Source organism: Leucopleurus acutus (genome assembly GCF_964270905.1).
Source record: "Leucopleurus acutus genome assembly, chromosome: 8".
Classification (NCBI taxonomy): Eukaryota; Metazoa; Chordata; class Mammalia; order Artiodactyla; family Delphinidae; genus Leucopleurus; species Leucopleurus acutus.
Genome location: NC_139151.1, coordinates 25,177,118 through 25,201,891, shown reverse-complemented (window position 1 = coordinate 25,201,891; position 24,774 = coordinate 25,177,118). Strand labels below are relative to the sequence as shown.

The 24,774-nt window shown below is 38.7% G+C and overlaps 1 protein-coding gene across 1 annotated transcript; it reads left to right on the top strand.

Annotated features, from left to right (window-relative positions):
* Positions 1-441: 441 nt before the first annotated feature.
* RAB39A (RAB39A, member RAS oncogene family) lies at positions 442-21,948 on the top strand (the record flags this gene model as incomplete). The annotated part of the gene is made up of 2 exons (XM_082843907.1): positions 442-781; positions 21,522-21,948. Exons 1-2 carry the CDS (start codon positions 555-557, stop codon positions 21,946-21,948), a joined length of 654 nt encoding a protein of 217 aa, XP_082700033.1. The 5' UTR covers positions 442-554.
* Positions 21,949-24,774: the final 2,826 nt, after the last annotated feature.

Here is a 24,774-nt window from a genome sequence, read left to right as displayed (position 1 = left end):
AGAACGGTGGTCACAGAACTGGTCAAATCTTTAAAAGAGGAAACCACAACGGTGACCCAGGTTACGGCCCCCGCGTTTTCCAAAATTAAAGCCGGAATCGGACAAGCCCGCCCTGACGCCCGTAAGAAAATGATTCTCACTTTTCATTGGCTGACCCTCCAAGAGTTGAGACCTTGCTTCACTTTCATTGGTTGCTGCTGCTGTCACGTCCTTTCACCACACCCACTTTCCCGTCGGCGCCCAGTGAGCTTTGGGGGAAAGTGATTTACAGAGGTCGGGGGCGGGAGTCCGCAAGCAACTAGACTATTTCCCCCCACCCCTCACCACGGCCCCTGCTCCGCCCACTGGCCCGAGGGCCCGCCCCTGGCCCTGCCGGGCCCCGCCTCTCCCTCCAGAGAGGGCGGGGTCCAGGCGGCGGCCGAAGCCGCAGGAATATGCTGGAAGCCGGCAGGCGAGCGCCCGGGAGGTGCTGAAGGGACAGTTCCCGCCGCCTTACTTGCCCCGCAGCGGGTGGGTGGGTGGGGCGGCCCTAGAGCCAGCTGGGCACGTGAGCGATGGAGACCATCTGGATCTACCAGTTCCGCCTCATCGTGATCGGGGACTCCACAGTGGGCAAGTCGTGCCTCCTGCACCGCTTCACTCAGGGCCGCTTTCCCGGGCTGCGCTCCCCAGCCTGCGACCCCACTGTCGGCGTGGACTTCTTCTCCCGCCTGCTGGAGATCGAGCCGGGCAAGAGGATCAAGCTGCAGCTCTGGGACACGGCGGGACAGGAGCGGTTCAGGTAGGGCCGCCGGCGCCGGGACCCCAGGGACCGCGCCGCCCCCTCCATCCGCCTGGGGCACCTTCCCCAAGCGTCGGCCGCACAGGCCAGTGTCGAGAGAAGCTCTGGCCCTTCCCTCTCGAAAGTGCAAACACTCCATTCTCACTTCCCCTTTGCCCCTCCTCTTCCAGGGACGACTTCCTCCTCCGCAGTTTCTCACTTCTTTCTTTGGCTCCCATTTCCTGCGTCCCCTTTCTGTCTTTCCTTTTCCCGCCTGAGCCCAGGTCACCCTCACCAGCCCCCTCTTCCGCAGCCCTCTACCCCTGCTAGTATTTTTATCCCCAACTCTTCGGCTCCCCTGCTGCCTTCTCCCCAAACTCAGTGTCCCTCGCTGTACACACCCTGACCTGACCACCCTCCTCCAAGCTCCCGTTTTCCTCCCCTGACGGAGCAGCTTCCCATCTACGCGGCCCAGGAGAACTGCATAGAAGCGTTCCCAGATTTGTGATTGATCCATTTAGCTTCACAGCAAGCAGTGCTCCAACCCAGATTACTGCATGAGCTCATTGGGCATCGTTCAGAGGGAGATGATGAATGCGGTAATGGTCTGAACACCTCACAGCACCGAATGTGGTCATCAGAAATACTGGGCCAGGACCCGTGGGAATGTGTCATGTACAGCAACTAGATGTAACATCAGGGACACAGGGTTTTTAAGGGTTGAGTTGTCTTTAGAAGTTTGTCATCATTGGTGCTTTGGTGAAGAAAAGAGAGATGTACATACTGAGATTTGTTAGGAACTTTTCCTTTATTTTATTTATAATAGGTACTTAATGTTCCAGAGTGATAATAGATCAGAAAATACTTTTCTGCATAGAGGAGGGATCCAAAACTAAACGTAACTTGTACGCATTTCCTAGATATTTAAGATTTAACCAGATATGAAGCATATTTTAAATTTCTAGGATTCAAGGAATTTAGAGGAAAGTAGGGACCTGATATATTGTAGTGTTTGGGGCTTTTTTAAGGTTGCATTATCAACTGGAACTCATTAAAGCAAGCATTTTGTAGTCTTCAGCAAGTAGTCTGTTTGTGAAATAGAGTACTTACTGACCGGATTTCCCAAACATGGCTTCCCCTCACCCCAGCCAGCATCCATTCTGAATGAGATGAGTCTACTTCTGTGAGAATGTTCCAACACTTTAAAGTTTTGGCTTCCATTCCCAGCTATGACACTGATTCATAGAGATAAGTGAACTGCTTAGCTTGCTTATACCATAGTTTTACAATGTGTAAAGTGCAAAGATAGTAAGGCCAGCCCTTTAGAGAAGTGTTAAAGGTTATTGATTTGAATTGTACAATACCTAGAATTCCATGAAGAAGATTTTTTTTCAAGAAGCCTCCTTTAAAATAATTTTTCAGGGCTTCCCTGGTGGCGCAGTGGTTGAGAGTCCGCCTGCCGATGCAGGGGACACGGGTTCGTGCCCCGGTCCGGGAGGATCCCACATGCCGCGGAGCGGCTGCGCCCATGAGCCATGGCCGCTGAGCCTGCACGTCAGGAGCCTGTGCTCCGCAACGGGAGAGGCCACAACAGTGAGAGGCCCACGTACCAAAAAAAAAAAAAAAATTTTTTTTCAAACTCTGATTCCTCATCTGTAAAATGGAGTCATTATGATCTCTAAGATTCATTGCAGTTTTACCATTATAAGGTAGACTGCAAATTCATTCACTTGTGATCTCAATCAGAGATGAACTTTAAGATATTTCATGGTCAGAAAAAAACATTTACTAATAGCTCTTGCTCTACCCTCTAAAGTGAAAATAATAAAAACGTGTTCTTTATACCTTAAACTTCTAGCAACTACTGATAATTGCAGCTACAAGAAACATAGGTAGTAAAATCTTCTTGTGTCTAAAATTCTTTCCTTAAAAACTTATTGACAAGAAAGTAAGGATGATTAATTTGTTAGATTTTAAAGACCTTTTCTGTTAAATACATCATTTTTTTATTGCCTTTAAGAAGAATGTAAATTGATTTTATATACACTATTAAAATCAGACAGTAACTCTCTCATAATAATGCAAGGACATTTAGGGAATGTTTACTGACAATGAGTCATACTTTATTTTGCTTGGCTCTTTACCAAAGATGTATTCCTAAATACATACATATTTCAGTAGCTGCCTCCAAATACTTGCTTTTCTCTCATTTAGCAGAATGTTTCTCCATAAAATTGCATTTAAAACAATTAATGTTAAATCATTCTGTACCTTCCTCTAAGAAAATACAGATACTTATTTTGAGTAAGCACGTTTGTTTCATAGAAAGGTACTATATAGTTCATGAATATATAGTTCTGTCATTAGTTATAATTATACCATTAGGAATTTGAGGAAAACATTCTATTTGGAGGTTTATTGGTGATTAGATATAAACTAACAAAAAGAAACCTACTTTAGACAGTTCAGGATATAGCTTAAAAGCATAAACAAATATGTTACAGAACAACAAAATAGTGAGCTGATGATTATGACCATAAGTAGCCTTAGTTATCTTTTTTTTACCCAGCTTTATTGAGGTATAATTGACAAATAAAGCCTTAGCTTTCGAAGTTCAGATAATACATGCTAGTAGTCAATAACTACTTACAAAAAATAAAAAGGAACAAAATCAAAGTGAAGAAGGTTTAGAAAAATGATGAATATGTGAGCATCTGTAAATTGTAACTTAACACTCAATTGTTAAGTTTTTATTATTAACACTATGTTTTAGTCGGGATAAATGTTAAATTGCTGTATTAAGGATACTTAAAATTACAGTGCCTTCATTAACAATAGTTTATTTCTCTCTTGTGTAACAGTCTCAAGGTAAGTAGTACAAGTTGTTGGAGTGGCCTGCTCCAGGCCATCATTCAAGTACCTTCTCTCTTAGTTTTCTGCCATCCCTAGGACATTATCTTCTTCTGTGTGAACAAAGCTGGGTTGCAGGCACACTGTGTGCCACTTCCAGGGGAGGGGAAAGTAAAGATCTAAATCAAGTAATGTTTCTTCTAAGCAAGTGAGGCCAATGTGGTGCAGATCACTTCAGCTCTCAATTCAGTGAAGAGAAATTAGTTACAAGGCCACACTTACACGGGGCTACCATGTGCCTAGGAAAAAGGGAAGATGGATTTGGCACTGGGGGAAACTAGCTGTCACCACTTTTATTTTTTAATCATCATAGTGGAAGAAGTTTAGCAGGAAAGGAAACAAGAATATTGCTTAACAGCATTAATAAGATAAATAAGTGCAAATAAGGCTAGAAGTATAGAGAGCAAATGTAAGAATGTAAGAATATAAAATTTGAATTTTTCCCATGAAAAGCACTTAAAGCAATATGAAGATAAAATGAGATAAAGAAAAAGCAACATTAGCTATAGGGATAGAAAACCTGAAGCTTCAAGCCAGATTTGGCCTTTTATTTCGTGTTGTCTGGCCTTGGGGGTATTACAGTTACAGCCACTGGTTGTAAAGTTCAGAGAATAATGTCCTCCTAGTGTAGTTCTTCTCAAAGCGTGTTCTGCAGAACACTCATACCTTCTGATTCTTTTTAAAGGATGGGTTCTGTAATCAAATAAGCTTGGAAATCCCTATATTCCATTTCTCTCTTAGAAATTCATATCAAAGACTCCAAGAAGTATTGAGCAAAGAAACCTGTTTAACTTTGATTAAACTAGCATTTCCACCATTTATTTGAGGGGCTATTCTTAAAACATGAAAATCTATGATAACTAGTGTTCTTAGTAGTATAATTTGGGGAAAGCTCCCTTGATGAGTTGCTTTAGTCACATTCTTTGAGCAGAACCAACTAAACTTTTGAAGTTTGGAGCAATGGAAAACGTGCAGACATTAGTTAACCAGCTAATGGGCTGGTTACAGCTAAAGGGCTGTAAGCAGTAATTGCTATAAAAGGGACAGCCTCCCCTGCCCCCCTAAAAATTTGAAGGTGACCTGTAACTAATACCACTTAACATCCTGGGCCTCTCTCTAACTCTCTGCCTGCCTCTTCATCTCTTTTCCTCTAGCTCCTCTCCTACTGTGTATCTTTCTCTTCCTTATGTGTCTTACCCTTCCTTAAACTTCTTTATATTTTTCCTTTATCCCTTTCATCTATCAGTCCCTACTTTTTTTTTTTTTTTTTTTTTTTTTTTTTTTTGCGGTACATGGGCCTCTCACTGTTGTGGCCTCTCTCATTGCGGAGCACAGGCTCCGGACTCGCAGATTCAGCGGCCATGGCTCACGGGCCCAGCCGCTCCGCGGCATGCGGGATCCTCCCGGACCGGGGCACGAACCCGTGTCCCCTAACATCGGCAGGCGGACTCTCAACGACTGCGCCACCAGAGAAGCCCCTCTCCTTCCTTTTTATTTTAATGTGTCTTGTATGCTCTCATTTCTTTTTAACTTATTCTCCTTATTTACCCTCTGCCTCCCTTTTGTCTCTGTTTTCTTCTCTTCCCCTTCAAAACATTCATATGAAGTAAATGTTTAAAACTGGTTTAATTTATGTTCTCCGTTCATAATTTTAGAAGTAAGCAACATGAACATTTTATATTTCTCCTTAAGGTATCTTTTAAGATTCCTAAACTAAATAGGTTTTGTTTTTTGTTTTTTTTTAAAAGGACCCTTACTTGATCCCCACTCTCCTTACTGTGGTTCATGATCTTCAATAGAAAAAGATTTTCTGATAGTGGATTGGTGGGTTCATATTGCATAGGTAACAGAGCAGAGATTGTCCACAACTAAGTCCCATAATCATTGCAGTCTACTGTAGTTCCAAGTTATTAGAAACAATAGAAAGCTAGACTATATTTGTATTGAGTAATCTGATAATATACTGTCTTGGTTAAAATTATTTGTGTTTTAAGTAACAGAAATATAACCAAATTAGTTTGGATATAAGGCATAAATTATAAATGATACAGGTCTCATGAGAGACAAAAATCTCACTGAACATACAAGTGTCTGAAAATATGGAAGCTCTAATAACAAGAGTTTGTGGATTTTCTCTCTAGTCTATTTCCATTATCCAATGCTGTCAGCTCCCAACTGTCTCAGTCTCTGAGCCTCTTATTCAAATTCTTGAAAGAAAAAATCTCATTGGCTATTTGATTGGCCAGTGAATCAGCTCCCCCAGGGTCCAGTTATTAAGATAATGTATACATAAAACACAAAGGGATTATAATACAAATATCCCAGGTATGCATTATGGGTCATCCAATGCAAATGAATCTGTAAGGGTCTACTTTTTGGGAAAGAGAAATTCACAGAAGAAGGAAGTGAGCAGTCACCCTAAAAAGTGTCTACTTTATGGAGTTTCAGAGTAAAACTGTATGTAAGAAGGAGCCAGCATCATTTCTAACAAGTGCAGCAGAATGTGGAAAAATGACCTGTGTAGCCAAATGTATTTTTATATGATAAAAGTTATTTTCACTGTCCACTCAGAGCATTCAGACCATTTTGAGTGATTGTATAGTCAGTACAGTTAAGAAGCTAGCCAGTAATTTCAAAAACCTGTGACTATTTTTCTTAATTTCTTTTTTCTTCAATGAATCAATTGATTTTGCATGTATAGCCACAGCCTCAATGACATATTGCTATATGAAGGTGATTATACATTCTGACTATTTAGTAACTAAATATTGTAAACATAGTAGACTAAATATTGTACTCCAATGTTTGAAGGCCCTAGACCAGCAGCAGGCAAAATTGTAAAGTAGGTAAAACTCATTCTTGGGGACTTTGGGGCTTTCCTACTTTTCTTTCCTTCTGTTTTTGGATAGTAGGACCTTGACCTATCCTTCACTTCTATTTTCCCTCACATCTCAGTCGAAAAGCCATCCCTTACTACTCCATCTTAGCTTCAGAGAGAGAAGTAGCTAGATGACCAAGAGACACAAAATTATTAAAACTTAATAAGGGTTCTGACAGGAGTATTTCTATTCTAAAAGAGGATGACCACCTAGGAGGTAACACCTCATCTTGAAGTAACATTTCCCTGTTGGCAGAGTTATGGATCTATGGCTGATGGGTGTCGGAGTTTCCTCTCATCATGCTGCATTGATGACCACCTATTCTGACACATTGGCTCCACATTTAGCTTTCAAAGAAAGGGCTAGAAAAAAAAATTAGAGATAATGTTGCTAGTACATGAATCACTCAGTAAAGTTTTCACATGAAGAAAAGTGCTTCGCTCAGTCTGAGAGAAAGAGAGAAGAAATTTCTAGCCATTGTCAGTCAGTTTGGTTAGCATACAAAGATTTCTTAACAACTTAGCCTCCATAGCCATGTTAAAGTTTAAAGAGCAACTTCTTGGAATGATCTGAGAATGTTTATCTTGGTGTTTTAAGAGCCAGTTATTCTTATCCTAGCCGAGTTAGAAGGGAATCTGCATTCTATCAGTCTGCTCTGTCAAGCAGTGAAAAAGAAAGGTGGGGCTTCCCTGGTGGCGCAGTGGTTGAGAGTCCGCCTGCTGATGCAGAACCCCGGTCCGGGAAGATCCCACATGCCGCGGAGCGGCTAGGCCCGTGAGCCATGGCCGCTGAGCCTGCACGTCCGGAGCCTGTGCTCCGCAATGGGAGAGGCCACAACGGTGAGAGGCCCGCGTACCGCAAAAAAAAAAAGAAAGGTGAACCACTCAACTAATACTGAGGTATACACACACACACACACACACCAGAGAACATCAGATTTTACTTTTTAAGATATTTTCATTCTTTCTAAAGTGAAATACCTACAAAGCCTGTACTTTATGATACTAATATATCTGCCTCCAAATGTCAGTAACTTTTAATCAATTCTGACAATATATAATTCAGGGAAGTTCATTTAAAAATTATTACCCCACACAATCTACCTAGCTTATCAAGAAACAAATATTATTAAAACCCATTGTTTTCTGGAAAGAATCACTTTGTGTAATGAAGTACTGTTCTGACCTGTAGGAGTTCCAGAACAGAGGTCCAATATGTTTTAAATTTAAAAGTATATGTTTAGTTTAAGCTGTGAAAGAGTTTCAAAATACAGATAGTAGTTCGTGTACAAGCATGACTGAGTAAATGTCGATGGCTAGCTGGCATATTATTTTATTTTGGTTTAGAATCTTAGTGTTCTTTTAAACATTCTTAAAACGTACTGAAGTTTTTTTCTATTTCCTTCCTATGGTGATAATTCATTTTTCATTTAGGAACAATATGCTAAATAAAATTATTTTATTACTGGCAGTAAGTCCTTAAGACCATCCACTGATATCAATAGCTAGGATATAAAGAAACCATCAAAAATATCTCAATGCCAAAAAAATGTTGAGGTAAGGGAACAGAGACTTCCCTCGTAGGTTTATTTCTACTTCACTGGTATAGTGAGTGCATCAGAGTCACCTGAGAAAGGTCTTTATCAAGCCACGCCCCAAAATTCATCAGTGACTTTTCTTGGCAAAATGTTATCCTTCTCTATGCCTATTCTTTCCTCTGCTTTTTGTATAATTGGTCAAAATCTCTGCTTAAATTATCTTCCTGTACTAGGAATGTTAAAAGTGGTTTTTCTTCTGATTCTTTAGGATTTCCAAATGTATTTCCATCTCGTAGGACTTAGTGGGATATGGCTTCAAATGGATAAGGCTGAAGAACAGCCTTAATCACAGACTCCTGCCTCAGAAATACAAAAGAATAGTGTGTGGCCCAAACTGAACCCTCTTCTCTAAGAAGAGATCAAGAGAGAATACTGCAAATGGGAGTTATATACTAAGAACTTCCTGGCTATAACAGAAGGCATTATAAAGAAAGATTATAGATTCTCAAATTCTAGGCATTGCCCATCATTTTTCTTCAAAGTAGCATTTTTCAAATTAATAGGTGTAATTTGAGTAAAAGTTTCCTTGATCAAATAGTTTTGGAAGTGCTGGGTTGTCGCCAGATTTCTCAGAGCTTTTAATATACTAATATCCTAATATACTTTGTAAACCCCCAAGACAGATATGGTATTTCCCAACCCAGAGTCCTTTTACATGGAGTGTTTTAGGAACCAACAGATGGGAAGATTAGAGCACTTTAGGAGCCAATACTTCAAAGAAAAATTGTAGGCAATTCCTTAAATTTTAGGAGTATATTTGAGAACCTCTCATGGTTTCTTCTCTCATATGATTCTCTGTCTCTTTTGCTGGTGCTTCTGAATGACTCCGTCAGGTCTCCCTTTTAAAACACTTGGTTACTATATTTTAGAGCAAGATCTAATCAGATCAATAGACTCTAGAGTAAATTCCTTGGTTTTTGTCCCCTCATTCAAAATTAAAAGGTTTCTCCTCTTGCCTGACTTCTAGGCACTTGTCACAGTTTTACACAGATCATGCAATATCATTAGTACTTGTTTTAAGGGCTACAGAAAGGCTATGGGATTAGGAAATCAAAAGTTAATGAAGCAAATATGAGGTGAAGTTTAAGACATATATGATAGGACAGATGGACAGACTCTAAAAAGAGAATTAAAAGTGGAAGAGAAGGTATAACTAATTGTATAGGAGAGGACTATTGGAGGCGAGGAAAATTAGTGAGAGATGAATTGAAAACAGAATCCAAGAAAGCGAGGGGGGAGAAGACACATGAAAGAAGCTACAGAGATCAACATTCTGGCCATTTTGGTACAACCATAGGACTGGGAAGAAACAGATGGATGGATCTGGTACAACAGTCCCCCTTTTTTTTAAAAAAAAAAATGTATTTATTTACTTTGGCTGCACTGGGTCTTAGTTGCGGCACACAGGATCTTCGTTGGGGCATGTGGGCTTCTTAGTTTCGGCATGCGGACTCCTATTTGCGGGATGCGGACTTCTTAGTTGTAGTGTGCGGGCTTCTTAGTTGTGGCATGTGGACTTCTTAGTTGCAGCATGTGAACTTCTTAGTTGCAGCATGCGGACTTCTTAGTTGCAGCATGTGGATCTTAGTTGTCACATGCAGACTTCTTAGTTGGCAGCATGCAAACTCTTAGTTGCAGCATGTGAATTCTTAGTTGTGGCATGCATGCAGGATCTAGTTCCCTGACCAGAGATTGAACCCCAGCCCCCTGCATTGGGAGCATGGAGTCTTTTTCTTTTTAATAAATTTATTTATTTGTTTTATATTTGGCTGTGCTGGGTCTTCATTGCTGCATATGGGCGTTCTCTAGTTGCGGTGATGGGGGCTATTCTTTGTTGTGGTGTGCGGGCTTCTTATTGCAGTGGCTTCTCTTGTTGCAGAGCACAGGCTCTAGGCACGAGGGCTTCAGTAGTTGTGGCACGCAGGCTCAGTAGTTGCGGCTCACGCACTCTAGAGTGCAGGCTCTATAGTTGTGGCGCACAGGCTTAGTTACTCGGCAGCATGTGGGATCTTCCCGGACCAGGGCTTGAACTTGTATCCCCTACATTGGCAGGCAGATTCTTAACCACTGTGCCTCCAGGGAAGTCCGGGAGCTTGCAGTCTTAGCCACTGGACCACCAGGGAAGTCCCAACAGTCTCATTTGTAAAATGATAGAATTAATGTCCAGAGAGTCTTTGACTTGCCCCAGGCCTTATCATTTGTTAGTGGTTTGCATAAGAGCCTAATTCTCTTAACTCCTCTGTTCAGTGCTCTTTCTGCTGCATCAGGCCTCCTGGCATGGTTGAAAAGAGTTTTACTGGCACATTGTGTAGTTTCTATCCTGAAAAATATTCTGTTTGCATACAACCCCACCCCCACTCCCATCTCTGTAGATCCAAATTAATTACTGTGTCTGCTCAAACCATTATTTTTCGGCTATATTCAGAAACAAAAGGAGAAATAGCTTTACACAATAGAAGCGGTACTGATAACTGACAGCAAACACTTGTGGCTGCAATGACAATCAATTCTCCCCTCCATGCAGTACTCAGTGACTGCACTGCTACACTTAGTAACAGGAATGAACCCAGCCCGCTGCAGTGGAGAAATTTATATGAAGTCTTTTGCCTTGTTAGACAAGGAGAGATGTTGGGTATTAGGCAAAGCTACAAGCAAATACTGCCTATGGTGTCGTAAAGTTACAAAAGAACTGTGAAGTAGTTTTCCTTTTTTTTCTAGAGAAACTGAAATCAATCAGGATTATGATTTATGTGTGGAAATCTATGCATTTGTTTAGATTAACTGTATACCAGGCACTAGATGCAAAAATAGATATAAAAATAAATATGATATAGTCTCACATTCAAGGTCCATGCTGTCTCTATACTGGGTAGAGTACAGACTATATTGCTATAACAGAGACTGACCAAATATATTACCTTAAATAATACAGAACTTTGTTTCTCTCTCCCCATGTTAATAGTCCAGAGTGAGCAGTTCTGGACTATCCAGGTGGCTGTGCCTCAACATCAGTTTCCAGGGTTTTCTAGTCATTGCCATTTCCTAACAAGCAAGAAGGAGAAAGAGGAAGCCTAGGGCAAATGGCATCTTCAAGCAGATGAACGTCAGACTGCACACATAACTTATCATGTCCCATCGATCCAAACTTAGTGATATGCCAAAACTAACTGTAAGAAAGCTGGGGAATATAGTTTCTATATGAGTTGCTATGTACAAGCTAAAACTCATGGAGTTCTATTACTAAAGGAAGACAGGGAGAATAGACACTGGGGGACAATTAGAGATCTTTCTCACAGACTCACAGCAAAGAAAGATAATAAATAATTGGAATAAAGGCTAGTAAGTACTAAAATAAGTTCTGGTGGCAGAACAAAGGGAGGAATTGTCATCTGTGTGTAGGGTTAGGGCTAGTTTCAGAGGATGTATCAGAAAGAATGTGGTCCTTGATGCTGGGACATGAAGGATATGTCAGTAGTAAGAGAAATAACAATAGGAAATAATAACAATTAAAAAAGAAGTAACTTCCAGTAATGATAGCAGATTGAACACCTTTGCCTATTTTAGCTTTTTTTCCTGAAACCTCACTAAAGTGACAATAGTTTTGTTTTTTAACCATAAATCCTAGCAAGGAGAATAGGTAAGGAGACAATAGCAAAAAAATTTTGGAAGTAAGAAAGCAGATGGAGGAATGGTAAATGAATTAGCAGATTAAAGAAAATGGGCTTCTAAGCTAGGGGTGGAAAAAGCTAAAGACCAAACCAGTATATATCATTGAATCCCCTAAAGATTCAGGAAATGGTGACACCAGATACTTCTGAAGTGGGAATGCTAAAATAAGGATCATTGATTGTCAGTCTGTTTAAGAAAGACTGGATCCTCACATCCCCTCCACCATTCCACACACCAGGTGACTTCCTCTCCCCCCACATTAGCAAAAAACTAGAAATTTATTCTTTGAGAAGAGTTAAACATAGAGTCTCTTACTGGAAGCATCAGGCATAATTGAGGTTGGGGTCCCTTATTAAAAGTAAGGGCTTTAAGTGAATGTATGCATGTTGTATGCTAAGACTGTCTAGCCCTCTTCCCCATCTTAGCTCCCAGAATGCTAGTAATCAGACCTTCACCCTTCAAACAGGACATTGGTGAAATCATTTCTGACAAATCTGACCAGGCCAAGAAGAAAGACTTAAGAGGCCAACATTAGAGTTTCCTCAACTAAATGATCCAGCCTGATCATCTTATGAGTGAGGCTTTTAGTCTCAATGAAAGATTACAAGAAATACTAGGAAATCTGTAACATGAAACCTAGAGACCAAAATAAACAGAAACCAAAAGCAACCAGAAAAACAAAGTTAATAAGGGAGAAGGGAATGTTTAAAAAAACAACCCCCCCCAAAAAACCCTGTCCTTAATCTTCTCAGAGGGATAGTGGGCAAGTATTTAAATCATAAAAGAAGAACAAGATACTATTTTTTCAAAAGAATATTCTGAGAACAAAAGAGCTTTTGGAAACACAATAGAAAAAAATAAAACAACATAAAGTTGGGGAAATCTCTCAAAAAGTAGGACAAAAAGACAAAGACTTAGAAAATAGGAAATATATATATTTTTTTTAAATTAGAGGACTAGTCCAAAAGGTTCAATAAAAAAGTAACAGGCATTCTAGAAAAATGGAGCAGAAAAAACAGAGGGGAGAAATCATCAGTGAAGCAATTCAAAAAAATTTCCTAGATGTAGGGAGGGACCTGAGTTTTCAGATTGGAAGGGTCCAGCACAATAGATGAAAGTAGACACATTCTAAGGAACATCATCGTGGAATTCTAAACACTGGGGCCACAGAGAAGTTCCTACAAACTTCTGGGGTGGGGTGGGGGAGGGACATGTATAAAAGGTCACATAAAAAAGATCTGGAATCAGATTGACTTCAGCCTTCCCGAAAACAACAGTTGAAGCTAGAAGGCAATGGAGAGACTTCAAAATTCTGAAAGGATTTTATATCTGACCAAACTGTCATTCAACTGTGAAAGCAGAATAAAAACATGCAAGACTTCAAAATATTACCTCATGCATCTTTTGTTTTCCCTCATGAATCTTTTTTAGGAAGCTACTTGAGGATGTGCTCTATATACACACACACAGACACAGACAAACACATAATGTGCTTAAAAGAATAAACCAAGAATGAAGACATGGGCTCTGAGGAACAGGAGATTTACCCCTGAAGAAAAGCAAAGGAAATGCCCAAGAAAATGGTGAAGGGAGATCATAGGATGCTCTCTCTGCCACAGATACCAAGGACAACCAGGCCCGATTGGAGCAGGGCAGAAGATTGTAAGAGAGACCTCCTCAGGAAGATGAAATTGACAGAAAAGCTAACAGGAATGAACTTTTTAAAAAATGGCAACTGGCAGAGTTTGGGGTTAGGTTATTAAGGACTACTTGGAAAATTCAGCAAAAAGAAAAAGAAAGGAATAAAAAGATGTGGTAGAGAGTGCTAACTCATATCTGATGCTTCTTTTCTTCTGGACACACGGGAGGAATATATTTCCCTTCCCTCTTGACTTAGAATCATTTGACTAATTCTAACTAGTGAATTTGAGCAGAACTCACATGTGGTAGTTTTAAAATACAGCCCATGTTTTTTAACGTTCTTCCTATCAAGCGGTGGGTTGTTTCTTACTATAGCATGGCCTGGCTTATCTTGATTAATATGCAAGATAATTATTAACTCTAAGGAAAAGAAATCAGTTTATTCCGGGGCTCAGCATTGAAAAGTATACATGGTCAGAATAACACAAATGCCAAGAAATGATCTTCCTAAAATTATGATATAACAGTACAGTTTTGGCAAGTTTGGGGAATAGGAAAAATAAGAATGTGTGGTAAGTGCACAGGTAACTTTGATGAAAACACAAACTTAGAAAAAGAATGAAAAAGAAGGACAGTCTATTCAAATGACTTGAAAATAAAAGCTGCATAATTTCAGACATAGAATGAAATGAGAAAAGGATAAACACCAGTATAAATTATAAATGTGGAGAGATATACAAATCACATGAAATGAAGCAATATTGAGAAAGTTGTATGGAAACATAAGTCACAAAAATGGTAGGAGGATTATAACCCAAGAAAAAATGTTCTTTAATTATGTTAAATCACATAATGTATTATGTTGTATGGAAAATAAAATAATTATGAGAAGCTGGTCATCATCTCATTTTTGTTCTGCAAAAGGATGCCAGACAGTGTCAGAATAAGTGCTAAAATCTTTTATACATTTTCTGGTACCATACCAAATAGCAAATAAGCATCCTTCATTATCATCTTACAGACAAATAGTGAAGCTAGAAACATTTCTCATTAATTTCTAAATTATTTGGATTTTCACATTAACTTGTTCTGCCTTCCAGAATCCACTACAAGATACAATTTGAATTACTACCAATTTAAATACAGTAGTTCTTTAGAAAAAGTGGATGGTTTCACCTTTATAGTTACAGTGTGCACTGTTATTCAGCCCACTTCTCTTTTTGTTATTTAGCCCATTTCATGAATCCCTACTATAAATATCCAAAGGAGATAAGCTTTTTTGTATTTCCCTCTGTTATTCTCCCATTTGCTTAGCATTTGCATGCTGCCTGGGTACAGTCTTACAGAGTCTGAACTTATTAATTCAGTTGTTTATTTATTTACAACTCTCAGTAGGCCTCATGCATGCCCAATTCTGTTTTAGACACTAGGGATACAGCGTTCCGAAAAAAGTGACAAAAATTCTTGCTCTCATGGAGCTTATCTTCTAATGGGGGGAGATGGGCTATAACCAAAGAAGTTGGAAAAATTATATAGGACGTTAGAATGTGTTAACTATAGAGGAAAATAGAAGATAAAAGGTGAATAGAGCATGCTGGGGGTGATAACAAGGCCTCACTATCATAAAATGATGACCTGTGGTAAAAGAAAAATAAAAGATGGTCACAGGGGAATTGATTCACGTATTCAAAGACAGAATACGGCCATTAGGTCCTGTCAGTATTACATATAGCCTCCACAACCACAGACTTGATTTTTGATGGAAAGACCCTGGAATTACACATAGAGAATTTTAATGTTTGTATGTATGAAAAAAGATATTCTAAGTTATAAGCCCCAAGTTTTAGAAGGCAAAGGCAGGGACTGTTAGAGTCAGTAATAATACAAGGAGCGGGGAGACTTGTGTTTTAGTTTCTCGAAAGCAGTTCTAAGGGCCCGGATTACAAGGCAAGTGAAGCAGGTAAATAAAGCATCAACACAGTGACTATTCCCAGAAGGGCAGTAGGAATGTAATGTCATGGTGAAAAAAGGCACTCATTAGGCTAATGCATTCATAGGCTGCTTGCTGCCAGCAGCCTTTGTCATCAAAGTACTTCCATCTTCTAAATACCTATTTGGCAATTGGCAAAGCCACAAGAAGGGCATTTCCAGTGGACCATCTGGCTCATTTTACCCAGGTAAGTCAGCAAGTTCTCTATGTTTTGTTGCTTTTTTAAGAGAGCAGTGCACATCCTATAAAGTTCATAATAATAACATCTAAGATCTCATTCACATTTTTTGGTTGCATTGCCCATATATTAAGTAATTCTTTATAAAATGTAAGCCAATTCAGTGCTCTCAATTTCACTTGTCTATATATTATTTCAGGAAAAAAAATTAGAAAAATTAAACAGTTTAAAATGTTTACATAAACAAGGCAACCATTTTTCTTTTCTATTCTAAAGCGAATATACATGTAAGAATAAACTTTGAGATGAATGGATAAAGAAAATGTGTTATATACATACAGTTGAAAATTATTCAGCCATAAAAAAAGAAGGAAATCCTGTCATATGCTACAACATGGATGAATCTTGGGGATGTTATGCTAAGTGAAATTGAGACAGGAGGGAAGTGGGCACACACTTTAAAGATCACAACCTTTAAAAGAATGACATTGACTATACAACATAAACTGGCTAGATCCAACCTAGGCCCAAGATGGCAGAAGATTTGACTTCCAGTAGACCTTGAGCCTCATTATATGCTCATTGTAATGCCTTAGCATGCTAAACAACACACCCACAGGTGCCATGACAGTTCCGAGGCTGACCATAAAAGGCCAAAAAGTGGGCAGTGGTCCAATTCTTGGAAATCCCTGCCGCTTCCCCAAAAGAGTTGGAATAATCTTACCACTCGTTAGGCTATGCAATTACCCAACCCATAAAAACTAACCACTCCATATTTCAGGGCCTTGTGCCTTTTGAGATGGCCCACACTCTGCCTATATAGTGTGTATCTCCCAGAATAAACTTGCTTTCACTTTACTATGGCTCGCTCTTGAATTCTTTCCTGCACAAAGCCAAGGACCCTTACGTGGTGGCCTGTCCCAGGGACTCACCTGAGACCTGGGACAGGACTGTCCTCTCGCTCCCCATTTTCCTGTAACAAAATAAGCCAATCACAGAGGGACAAATACTGCATGATTTCACTTATATGAGGTAACTACGGTAGTCAGACTCAGAAGCAGAAAGTAGAATGGTGGCTGCTTGGGGCTGGGGGGAGGGTAGGAAATGAGTTGCTGATCAATGGGAATGGGAGTATCAGTCATGCAGAATGAAAAAGTTCTAGAGATCTGTGGTACAACATTGTGCTTATAGTTAATAATACTGTATACTTAAAAATTGTTCAGAGGGTAAATCTCATCTGTTTTTTACCACAATTTTTTTAAATGAAGGAATTTTGGCTTCATAAAGCTATGTTGAAATTTATAAAATGTTTGCGACTTTGTTTTGTATCATTCTTTTCCTACAAAATATCTGTAGCCTCTATCAATCAGGTCTTTGGTTGCCAGCAACAAAACCAACTTGAGGACATTAATCAAAAACGAAAGTTACTGGAAGCATGTCTGTGTGCCAGAGACTTGACAGGATAGCTGGAGGGACCAGGCATGAAATGAACCAAAAGATCCCAGAAGTTCTGGGCAGCAAGGACTGCAGGAGGCCAGTGTGGTCCCCATTGATACTGTTGCCCCTTTTTTGCCTGTTCACCCACTGCCATAAGAAGCCCCAAATGGACAATTGGCAGTCTCAGCTACTAATTCAATAGAAGCATCACGAGGTTCTCTAGTGAAAGCATTTCTCCCTTGGATACTAAAACCTTTATATCAGCAGAGTCACAGGAATTAGAAGCAACAAAAAATTTTAGTGACTCATTAAGTGTAATTGCAAGAGGTACCATCACCCCACTTTTACCCTTTGTTTCCCATACCAGAGCATCTATTCATGGGGAAAAAAACACCACCTACTGTATTACTCACTAGCTTAGAACGTATACATCCTGAAGAATCATGCTAAAACCTTACAGGGTGTCAACTCCTGGACATGAGCATAACTAAATCTTTTTTTTTTAATTGAAGTATAGTTGATTTACAATGTTGTGTTAGTTTCAGGAGTACAGCAAGGTGATTCAGTTTTATATATATGTATATGTTCTTTTTCAGATTCTTTTCCATTAGAGGTTATTGTAATACATATTGAATATAGTTCCCTGTGCTATACAGTAGGTCCTTGTTGTTTATATATTATATATATATGTGTGTGTGTGTATCTGTTAACATAACTGAATCTTAATAACCCATTCCACAGTTTTATAGGTATATGCCTCTAGGTGATAGTGACATAAGATCAACAAATCCTATGGCATCAGCCCATTTCTTCCTCTGTTAACTGAAACCTTTGGTCTATAGCAAAGTGTGGGATACCGTGACTTTGTATAAGGTATTCCATAAGTTCATGGATGGTGGTGCTAGCATGGCTTGAGTCCACGTTAAATGTCTATTACAGTGAGGACATATCAGTGTCTCCTCTGTGATGGTTTTCCCAGAGTAAGGTACCATATCCAAGGTGTCAGTAACTGCTGGAAAATTGGGTATTAAGCAGTGACAGTTGAGGCAAGAGAAAGTCTCTGCTCAGCCCAGTCCCAGCCTCCTACCATGATTACTGTGAGTCCAAACTGGGATAAAAATACTGACTGATGACTATAGAACAGAACATTTTGTTTCACCAATTATTAGGAACTCTTTCAAACAGGGGGCTTTTGGTGAGTATTCACATAGGATACAGTATTTGCATACTCAAGACCCACCTACATGTGCCAAACCTCCTTAGTATCAGTCTTCTGATTTTGTTTTTTCCAACATTCCAAACCCTTAGCCTCTGCTCGTGTATTGGTGTAGATCCTTAACCTTCATCTCGCCATCTCTTCCTCTGGAAAAAGTACCACTAAAAGTTCCACAAATGGAAGGATTTCTCTTTTCCACTATTGAGTGGAGTAGACTGATGCCAGCATATTATTTAGAGCCATCTGTAAGGCAGACTTGAATTTTTTTTCCCCTTTAACTATAGGGAAATCCACATAAGGCCATAGGTTGTGAGGGTGCTGCAGAAGTAGATATGCTGGGTGTGTGAGCCTTGTTACTCTGGGTCCCCTCAGGTCCCACCCCTATTCCTGCCTATATATATGACTTCTGCTTGATGACAAAGTTCCCGCCTGGTGAATCAGAGAACATATTTCTTGATGAGCACTCAGATTGCACAGTCATCTGATGTTCAGGTGTCTAGTCTCAAAGCCAGGTTTTAAGCCAAGAACCATTTCTCAACAGTGTAATAGCTCATGACAAAGAGGACATGTCTGTATTCTAAAATGTCACACCTGTAATTGTCCAGTGGAACTTTTCCCAGGCTTTCTTTAAATCATTTATTCATTCAGTGAGACTTTCAAAGCCCAGAAGGAAATAGATATAAAATAACATGCAAAAGATGTTGTTGCTTATAAAGAATTGTTACTCATCATTCTTTACAACTCTTGGATTCTTTACAGGGAGGCCTATCTACCTTGTTCTTTTAGGGTCTGTTCCCTGCCTCCTTAAAATACCTTCAAGACCTTCTGAAGACCTAAGTGTCTCGACCCAAGAGAGGAAGTTCCAGAGAAAGATAGATGTTCCCTCATCATCTCTGTAAGACCTGCCTTTCAAGTTCCATTTTTCAGTCTTGAAGGCCTGTCTCTTCCCCTAAATAACTGACAGCAGGGATGCCCAGTTGTTTTAGGGGAAACCCTGCCTTTTAGGACAACTAATTATGAATCTGAAGGCTAACCATTATCAGAATTCTAAATCTAATATCCAGACACAAACTGGAGATCAAATTATTATATAGAAAAAGGCAGATGTCCTATTAAGACCTTTTATTCCGATTAATTATTAATAAGGGCTGTTTTATAGAATATGTTACATATACTTTGCTATAATTTTATTCTATAGAATGATTTGGCAACTGTGTTCCAAATATGTTTTCAAAATTAAATACAAAGTGCTAGAAAATATGGTATTTCCTACATGCCTCTGCCTAATAGACAAACATTTCAATGTTGAATTTTTAAACACAAAAGCATGTTGTTTTAAATTATACTAATGGTAAATTAATTGCAGGGGGTGGGTGGTAATGCAGACTTGGTGCTGAGTAAATGAAAGCTTTCAGTCTAATAACAGCCTTAATTAGGTTTCTCTTAAGACACTGCACATCTGTCTAAATTCACACATATATAGATGAGTAGCAAAACAATAACAAATCAATTATCCCTCAAAATTACAAAAACAGCAACAACTTAAATGAACTGCATTATTTGTAGCCTGCCAGTGATAGTGGGAGATTTTTTCTTACTGTCAACAACTGTACGGTACAGTAGTCCTTGAGAGAGGTTGTTTTTTTAAGTAGTCGCTTGAGAACCTCTCTACCATGAATTCTGAGGAGAAGGGGAAGCAGGAGATATGGAAACTTTCTTCAACAAGTAGTACTTGTGGTATCAGGTCACTGAACTGAGCTGTGATTTCAGCAATAAGGATAAAGAAGGTATGTAAAAGTTGGAGAGTACCAAATAACACACTGGCCCTACACAAAGATCTTTGGTGCCTCAGGCAAGTAACAGATGAACTTGCTTAAGGATGATCTCAATGCTTAAGATCACTGACAACTTGGGATAATTCCCTGGCGGTCCACTGGTTAGGACTCTGCAATTCCACTGCAGGGGGCCCCGGGTTTGATCCCTGGTCAGGAAACTAAGACCCCGCAAGCCACGCGGCGTGACCAAAAAAAACAAGATCACTGACAACTTGGAAGCTGAGACACATATGTGATTTCTGGCTAATACAACATTTAACACTTTCCCTCTCTGATAAGATTAATTAATCCAATATAGTAAATATTAAATTACATCCATCATTTGCCAGGAAGTTCTTAGATACATAGAATATGTTTAACCCTAAAGGAGCTTTGAATTGAGTAGGAGACATACCAACAAACCCAATCAGCACATTATGAAAATTGATATAATGGCGGTATGCCAAAGGTTCAATGGAATTATAAGAGAGAGAAGTGCCTAAGAGAGGTAGAGGGGGAGAAGACAGTGACAGGGAAGGCTTCTTATATGACAGGATTTTTGAACTGACTCAAAGAAGAAATAGGAGTTTGCTGGCAAAAAAAAAGGGTAGAAGACATTCTAGGTAGAGAAGACAACATATGTAAAGGCAAAAATATAAAACAGTATAGCCTTGGCCCCTTGCCTCATGATTCAGTCAGGAAACAAATGGCACACTTGAAAGGTTAACTGAAAAGAGTTTAATGTAGTGACTTTCCAGAAATGCGGGCAAGGTCAAGGGCACCAACAAAGGATGGTGATGCATTCAGTAATAGCAACAGTGGGAAGCCATTAACGACCTGGCCAGAAGGGGCAAGGAAAGGAAATGAGATTGCCAGAACCTGGTGAAAGCCATAGCCATGGGAGAGGGGCTACCCAACAGGAACCTTGATCAGAAGAGCCTAGATCGGTAGAGGCAAACAATCATAAGTACGCACATCTCAGATTCATATCCCACGTCTGAACAATTTCCTGTTTCTTGAATAGGTATAGCCCAGGACGAAACCTGTAACTGATATAACAAGTTTGCCCTTGTTTCTTCTTCCTTAACTGACATAAAGAGGAGCCTGTTGATTTAAATGATAGGGAGAGATTCTTAAGATCTGGTCTGCTGTGTAATCTCTGCCCCACACCAAATCTTTTTGTGTGCCTACTTTTAACCACAGTAATGTAATAATTATTCTATCAGATATTTTAAAATAAAAACAAGTAATTCTGAGTGTGAGATGACATGTAAGTGCTTGTCTATTTTTAAATATCTAATGTCAGTGGATGAAACTGGCTTGCATATTAGTTTCATAGAATTTTTTTGTTCACTTTGACACTTCATATTTGACTTATAAACTCTAGTTAAATCACATTAATTACAATCTTTTTTCTATTTATTTTTCAGATCAATAACTCGATCTTATTACCGCAACTCGGTTGGTGGATTTTTAGTATTTGACATTACTAACCGACGATCTTTTGAACATGTGAAAGATTGGCTAGAAGAAGCAAAAATGCATGTACAGCCATTTCAGATTGTATTTCTGCTAGTGGGACATAAATGTGATTTAGCTTCACAACGTCAAGTTACAAGGGAAGAAGCTGAAAGACTGTCAGCAGACTGTGGTATGAAGTATATAGAAACCTCAGCAAAAGATGCTACAAATGTTGAGGAATCCTTCACTATCTTGACAAGAGACATATATGAGCTTATTAAAAGGGGAGAAATTTGTATTCAGGATGGCTGGGAAGGGGTTAGAAGTGGTTTCGTTCCAAATACTGTGCATTCTTCTGAGGAAGCAGTAAAACCCAGGAAAGAGTGCTTCTGCTGACTTCATACATGCCAAAGAACTAAAAACAGATTGGGTGTCATTTCAGGATAAATACCGACATTAACAACAGAATGATGTGATGAAAGCATTTTAAAAAGTTATAAACCCATGCTAACACTATTTTGTAAGGTATTTGATTCAGAGCAATATGGTTACTTGTTAAACTACCAGATTGGTATTTTGCTAAATTATCAAGCAAAGCAGACGACTTTTTCTGGAAACTGGAGTATCTACATAATTGCCTCCATTCTCACTTTGTTAGCATATAACTGACCATAATATCCAAATATGTCAATATTACTCATTTTTCTTGACAGTTTGAAATGGATGTTTTATGCATATATAATCTGATTGAAAAGATTTTACCAGGAATTACATTCTCTAGTGTTAATTAATTAATATTAAATAGTAAAGTGGATTTAAAAGTGCACTGTTTACTTACAAAGTAAACAATCACAGAGTTATTAACTAGGCCTAAAATAACAATTCCTTGTTTAAGGTACCAGGTTTTTAACCATTCTCTGAAATATTTATTCTCCCTTAATTTTGCCTGAACATGAGAAGATAAGTTTTATATTAATTTTTGTTCTCTGATTTATTGTTCCTGAAAATTTTATGTTTTATAATGATATCTAAGCAAAAGGTTTTATTGCAAATATTTGTGAAAATAAAAACGAAGGATCACTATCAGCAAATGTTTTGTTGTTATAGTATACTGTCCTTATTTAGACAAGAAAAACTTAGCCATTTTGTCCAGATTTTCAAATGTGTTGGTATAAAGCTAGCATAGTATTCTTTTGTAATTAAAAAAAAATTCTCTCTGTTTTATAGCTAGTCCCATCTCTATCATATTTGCCAAATATTGCTTATTTTACTGGTCTTTGTAAAAGAACGTTTTGGTTTTATTTGTCAAGTTTACTGCTTTTCTCCCTATTTTTGACTTTTCTCTTGATTAATTTTGTCCTTCCACTCTTTTGGATTTACCTTGTTCTTTTTCTATGTCTACTGTCCATTTCCTGTAGCTTCAAGAGCCATTTTCAACAATTCAACGAGCTCTGCTGGTTGTGTCATGGTCACTTCATCATATGCCGTTAAAACTTAATCTCATACACTGGGTGAAGACTCAGCAGTCTTATTTTGCTTTCAAAATTGTTCTATGGCCTTAGATCCTTCTTCTCCTAAATTACCACTATCATCAGGGAAAATTCTACTGGGCCTCATGCTGCTTATAAGGCTTGCCTTTCCTGCAGTTTCATAATAAAAGAAAAAACCTTTCCACTGTTTTTTTTGATGTTGATCGAAAATTTAGCAACACTTCTTTGCACTGTATTCAAATCCCGAAATATAAGCAAGCCTTCATGCATACGGGCCCACTGAAATGTCATAATTTTAAACTATGTATGACCTTGAACAATGTCCTTTCCAAATACTCTATGCTCCCCCTTTCTTCCTAGGTGTTCAGACTTTTTCATTCCTACAACATCTTTTACACATGGTCAATTTGTGTCATAAGCTCTTCCTCCCTTCCACTTCTGAGTATATATCCAAAGGAAACATCATCATTATTTGAAGAGATATCTGTACTCCCATGTTCATTGTAGCATTATTCACAAGAGCCAAGGTATGGAAACAATCTAAGTGTCCATAGTAGATTATTGGATAAGGAAAATATGGTATATATATGCAATGGAATATTCTTCAACCTTAAAAAAGAAGAAAATCCTATCATTTAAGACAACATGGATAAAACTGGAGGAGAGTATGCTAAGTGAAATAAGACAAAGACAAATAGTGCATGATGTCACTTATATGTGGACTCTAAAAAAATAACTAAATAAATCAACTCTTCTTCCCTGGACATTTTCCTCAGCAGAAGCTAGCAGCCTCTACTATGAGTCTCATCTTTTTTTTTATTGTTTGTACAAGATCACAACCCCAGGGAACCTATGTATTTACGGATGTATATCTAGATTATAGTGTACTGTTGTTCGTTTTCTTTGCAATTCATTCCTTCCACTTCTGGCATCAGAACCTCATTTTTCCTTTGGAGAAGTCCTTGTGATTCAGGTAGGCGGTGTGTCTCCTCCCAAGGCTGTGTGACTTGGGCCTGGCTAGACACAGTGTTTTACATATACTCCATATGTCTTATGTACTTATTTCTCTATTTTCCATGCTTTTCCCTCAAAATTTTAGTGTAGTTATTTTTTAATTGACATTTGTAATACTTTCTTTTGTTTGACTAAGGTACTGTTGAACTGATCTTCTGAGTGCTTAATTTCAGCTTTTTTAATTCTAGAATTTTCCCATTTCACAGATAATTTTTGCTTAAATTGCATATGTTGTCCTTTTTGAATACATTAATCATAATTTTAAATAATAGTTTCATTGAGATATAATTTACTTTCCATATTATTTAAAGTGTACAATTTAATGTGTTATGCATCTACCACCACAATCAATTGTAAAACTTTCATCCACCCCCCCCAAAGAAAAAGAATCTATTATAAGTCACTCACTCTCCCACTTCTCCAAACCCTAGGCAGCCACTAATATACTTTGTCTCTACAGATTTGCCTAATCTGGACATTGCATACAAATGGAATCATACAATTACTTAGCATGTTTTCAAGGTTCATCCATGTTGTAGCATGTATCAGTACTTGATTTCTTTTTATGGCTGAACAATATTCCATGGTGTGGATATTACTGTGTTTCATTTATCCATTCACAGTAAATGGCCATTTGGGTTAGTTCCACTTTGGGGCTCTTAAGAATAATGCTGCTGTGGTTGGATTTACGTGCAAGTTTTGTATGCAGGTCTAGATT